General features: G+C 39.4%; 1 protein-coding gene across 1 annotated transcript; it reads right to left on the bottom strand.

Moving 5' to 3' along the window:
* Positions 1-2,329: 2,329 nt before the first annotated feature.
* LOC107493765 (uncharacterized) lies at positions 2,330-3,109 on the bottom strand. The gene is made up of 2 exons (XM_016114816.1): positions 2,701-3,109; positions 2,330-2,481 (listed from the first exon to the last, which is right to left on the bottom strand). Exons 1-2 carry the CDS (start codon positions 3,107-3,109, stop codon positions 2,330-2,332), a joined length of 561 nt encoding a protein of 186 aa, XP_015970302.1.
* Between the last annotated feature and the right edge of the window lie 2,450 nt (positions 3,110-5,559).

The following is a 5,559-nucleotide window of genomic DNA, read 5'->3' on the forward strand; positions in this document are numbered from 1 at the left end:
GGACCGTTCGATTTGTGCGTGGTGAGGTCGCGTGCATGGTAATCTGACCGTGCGATTTCATGCGTGGGGAGATTTTAGTTTTTTTGGCCCAAGGAAATCGGACCGATCGATTTTAGGCCTCATTCAAAAAGAGCACCAAATCGGACCCAGCGATTTCTGGGTTTCAAAATTTTTGGGCGGGCTTCTTAATAATTGGACTGTCCGATTTTCTTGATCAAAAAATTTCGAAAGAGGATGCAACCGGTCGGATGGTCCGATTTGAATGTGATATATATATATATGTTCCTTCTCAGGCTGAGCAGCTGAGCAGCTCATTTCATTTTCTTCTTCTCCGGTGTTACAAGTATCTAAACTTCTTATCTCCGGATCTCTTCTTTTAGTTTGTATATCTGCTCTTCTCTATTATCATGGATGATATAGTAAGATTAAAAGTGTATTACCATGGCCAAATTTTATTACAAACATCAGAAGGAGTAAAGTTTGTATGTGAAAATCCGTTGGATATTATTATTCCGTTCACACTTTCATTTGAAGAATTAAAAGGTGTCATTTCTGAGAAGATAGATTCTCAAATATCTAGCAGAGTATCGTGTGTTCTGTACAGATATCCTGTACCTGTCTTTGGTGGGTTCGTGCAATTTCAAACGAAATACGTGACCGACGAAGCGAGCATGCAAGAAATGTTTTCAGTGTATCTTGAAAGTCGGTCGCGAATATCGTTCATCGAACTGTATGTCGAGTTCGAGCAATCTACAGTGGACCGAGACATTGAATTGGAAGATTACAACAGTGATAGTGAAGAAGAGTTCGAAAGTAACTACGAGGTTGTTGATCCGGGTGTAGACGAAGATCAAGCTGACGAGGCTATGGTGGCAAATGTGGCGGATGTGGCAAATGAACTAGCAAACCAGCAGCCTTTTGTGGAGCCGAGTTTCATGCGGTCGTTGGATTTGGAGGCTATGCATGAGCCGGAGTTTCCTCAATATGTAAATGCAGGTGAGCCATCAATTTAAATTAAGATTTGTTATAGTATGATTTGAGCATGAGGTTTGAGTTTATGAGAAACAGTAGAGACAACGGTAAATAGGCCAAATATAGCATGTAATAAGTTAGTCTGCTGTTTAGTAAGTCAGCTGAACCAACCTGTTCAGGATAACCGACCGGTTCAGCCGGAACGACGGGTTCAGCCGGGCCGACCGGTTCAGCCGGGCCAACGGGTTCAACCGGACCGACCGGTTCAGCCGGGCCGACGGGTTCAGCCGGACCAACGACATCGTTCTGTGATTATTAGTTTATTAGATTATTACTTCTGACAACTCTAAAATTTGTGATGTGATTGCAGCAGAGCTTCCCTTTATGCCAAATGGCGAATTTACTGTGGGAATGGAGTTCAGTTCTAGGGAGACAGTAATTAAGGCGATGAAAGATTATACAATCTGCAGAGGTGTAGATTATCGGGTGTATGAGTCAGAACCGATGACATTCTATACTAAATGCACCCAATATGGTGCAGGATGTGATTGGCTGATCAGGGTGACCAAAATGTCCAGAAAGTTGGGAGATAAGGAAGTACAATGGAAGTCACACCTGTACTAGGGCCACCATTTCTCAAGATCATTTGAAGCTGGATTCCAACACAGTTGCAGAAGCAATAAAGCCATTGGTAGAAGTTGACTCGTCTATAAGGGTGAAATCAGTGATTGCGGAAGTACAGGCAAAGTTTAACTACACCATAAGTTATCGCAAAGCATGGTTGGCAAAACAGAAGGCAGTGGAGTCAATTTTCGGTGGGTGGGAAGCTTCGTACGAAGCCTTGCCGATATGGTTTGAGGCTATGTGTCACAAGGAGCCATCCGCAGTCGTTCATTTTGAAACGATGCCTGCATATCAGGGAAATGACTTGGTTCCTAATATTCATGTACTACACCGAGTCTTCTGGAGTTATTACACTTGTATTAGAGCATTCAGACATTGCAAGCCAATAGTGTAGGTAGACGGAACTCATTTGTATGAAAAGTACAAGGGTTGTTTGTTGGTTGCAGTCTCACAGGATAGCAACAACAACATCGTGCCGATTGCATTTGCGATAGTTGAGGGAGAGACATCTGAGGCTTAGCACTTTTTTCTGAGTAACCTGAGACAGCATGTTGTGACACCTGATAGATACATAATAAATACGATACAAATAACTAAATCCAAGACATGAACCATAAATGAGTCCAACACATTGTACTTAAACAAGTCCACTAAATGCATAAGTCCAACACCTGATAGATACATAAGTCATACGATACAAATAACTAAATCCAAGACGTGAATAACTCCAACATCATTTTCTCATTGCCCATTTTACATCTTTGACTAATTTCTTGCATTTCTTTGCAACCTTTTTAAAAGCGGATGGGGTATACCGATTGGCGCTTCGACGAGAGGGGTCAGCTCTAAGGTTGTATCCTTTTCCTTTTTCACCAGTGGGTGTACCTAACCAACTCAATTAATCAATATACAAAGTAACAACTAATCAAATCAATAAATTCGACCACCAAATAACCAAGTCAACTAATCAACTCAAATAATCAATATACAACTAATCCGATAAACAACTAATCAAATCAATAAATTCGACCACCAACTAATCAAGTCAACTAATCAACTCATATAATCAATAACCAAATCCAATCAGGTAACAAATTCTTTTACCTACAGTAGGCGCTGAACCATCATCCAGACCATCACCCCCATCATCTTCATCCTCACCATCCTCCTCATCTTCATCGTCGTCCTCATCATCATCCGTATCCTCATCCTCATCCCCATCTGGATGGTCAACCAGATAGTCATCATTGTCCTCATCAACTGGCTGGTAGCTCTCTAGAATGAGATTCATCGGAACACGGCGTGAATTTCCACTCTGTATGATCCCCCTCGTGGCATCATCACTCATACTTGAGTCAACAGAAATCCTACCTCCGAAAGTACCAGACGAAGTGAACTGTCGAGGTCTCGCATCCAATAAAAATCTACCTGGAGCAATCCCACTCGGTTGGGCCATCTGGTCGGTGGGAATGTTTCCGTATGCTGGGTATGAGTAACCTGACACAGGAGCCATGAATCCAAGCAACTGGCTAAATGAACCATGTTCACCTGATTCTTGGTGCGGGACATTCCAGTACTGCTAGTGAACTGGAATACTCAAGTAATCCGCAGAATGCGTATCAGGGATGTATGGACTGAACTGCTCAGGCTCTTGTTGTGCATGTGTCTGTGAGGGGGGTGGTGGTGGTGGCGGTGGTTGTTCTTGTTGATTCTCATGATTAATCATAGGATCACTGTACTGATTCTCTTCCAGTCCGAGCTGTGACAGATGCAAGTGGTCACCATATGTACGTCGGTACCAATGCAAGTAGATATCTGACTGATGCTGTGATGGCACCGTGTCTTGAACAAGAATATGACTATACCGGTTCATCCAATGCATAACCCAGACTGAGTGGGTTCCAGACCAATCTTGATTCTTTGGACCTGTTAGAACTTGGCCGTGTGCTTCACCTAGGTCACGCTCTTGTTGAGGAACACCTTGAGTCAAGCCAAATTGCCTCCTCAGCCTATCAGATGCATGCCACTCAATACATTCAAAAGATATAAGCGGAACTGTGGCACTCTAAATAGCCGAATGCTGACGGATGTCAGGAGGAATCACGTCTGGATCGGTCCGACCAATTGCATAAGGCTCCCAAACAAACTGCACACATTATGCAAGTAACCGAGGATTACACAATGAATAATAACACGGCTAATTGAAAACAACTACGTATTTATTACAACAGACCTGTCCTTCTTGCAGAGCATCCAGGTTTCCCCTAAGGTGCTCAAGTTCCCTCAATCTGTAAGGCCAATTCTCACGTTCCCAGTTATGCCACCTAACATCATGCAATTCGTTAATATACATTTATCAACTCAATTTAAGATACACTATTATAAAGCGTTTAGTAATTAAATTTACCTATTTGCAATCGGAAAGATTCGAGGATTGCTAGGAATCGGCACAAGGAACGGTAGGCGGATCCAAGCCCAGGCAAGCAAGAGTGTCAACGGACCATCAATCTCCTTACAGTCGACACGAGTTGCCCTACACAAAGCTCTGTACAGGTGTGCCAGGCATGCCGAACCCCAACTGAACTGTATTATCCCGGCAAAGTTACGGAGTAATGGGAGAAACTTCCAGTGCACCCCTGCTCCAGACTTATCTCCAAACATAACGGTTCCAAACAATAACATTATGTGGCACTTCACGTACCTCTGAATCTGGATATCATCAACCAATACTAACTGATCCTTCAATGCTCGAAACCACGTCAACTTGATGAAACTTCCCCTACAGTCTGTCTGCCTAGGTGCAACACCAAACTGATCCAAGCATTCAGCCTCTAACGCCTCATAACTACTCAGTGTCGGTCCCGTAACTGGCAAACCATTCGTCGGAAGACCATAAATTAACGCCACATCCTCCAGTGTCACATCACACTCACCAATCGGAAAATGGAAGCTGTGAGTCTCAAAGCGCCATCTCTCAATCAGAGCATTAACCAATGCCGCCTGACATTGGACAACTCCAATCTGTGAAACATAATAAAAGTCGGTGTCTCGTAAAAACCCCTCCACTATTGGATTGTACCGATCCGGCGGCATGTAGTGGTCACATTGCAACATTCTAGATCCCTAAACAAAAACAATAATATTAATAAATTAACAAATTAAACTTAAAAGAATCGAATTTTCATTATCAAATAATCAACCACACATAAGAATCAATAAATATATTAATAACAACAATACAATACAATACTTTATACAAATAACTATTATATTATCTAGTAATACTCAAATAACTAACTACTCTATTTTATTCTATTCTAACAGCAAACATACAATAATAAATCAATCACTAACCCTTCATTAATTATTTATATTAAACTTATAGCATAAATAATTAATTCAACAATTTTTAATTCATAATATTTATTTACGAACGACTACTAATACGATATTAAGTAACTACAAAAAAATTATTTATTACTAACAATTAAAACTACTTAACTTATTTATATTCACACGTACAGCACATTAGCACCACTACTATATGTATTCTATTTTACTGATAGTTAAATTAAACGTTACTAGCAGTAATAATTATTATTATTACAATAAGCGTTATAACAATTAATATTAATATTACTTATTCTATTTATTTATCATACATCCAAAATTTTATAATAACCGTATTATTATTAACAATATTATTATTGCAATTATTCTATTAATAACAATAATTAATTTATTATTATAATGTAATATCTGAACAATATTAATACCCAATAATCTCTAATATCATTTTAATTGAACTCAAATATCTAAATATTATTACTCCACTAATTCCTAACATTATCATTATAATAAACTATTACTAATCTCTAACATTATAATTATTATTTTAACTAAAATAAAAAATTTTAGATTAAAAACTTACATAATTAGGATGATTAAGATAATTAGCAATAT

This window comes from Arachis duranensis, chromosome 1 (genome assembly GCF_000817695.3).
Source record: "Arachis duranensis cultivar V14167 chromosome 1, aradu.V14167.gnm2.J7QH, whole genome shotgun sequence".
NCBI lineage: Eukaryota > Viridiplantae > Streptophyta > Magnoliopsida > Fabales > Fabaceae > Arachis > Arachis duranensis.

What these genes read in the sequence shown, in the direction of transcription:
- LOC107493765 (XM_016114816.1), bottom strand. Translation starts at nt 3,109, where the DNA reads ATGGCTCCTGTGTCAGGTTACTCATACCCAGCATACGGAAACATTCCC. An exon ending in TGGTTCAGCGCCTACTGTAG is followed by an intron (nt 2,482 to 2,700) that starts GTAAAAGAATTT and finishes TGAGTTGGTTAG; the next exon opens with GTACACCCACTGGTGAAAAA.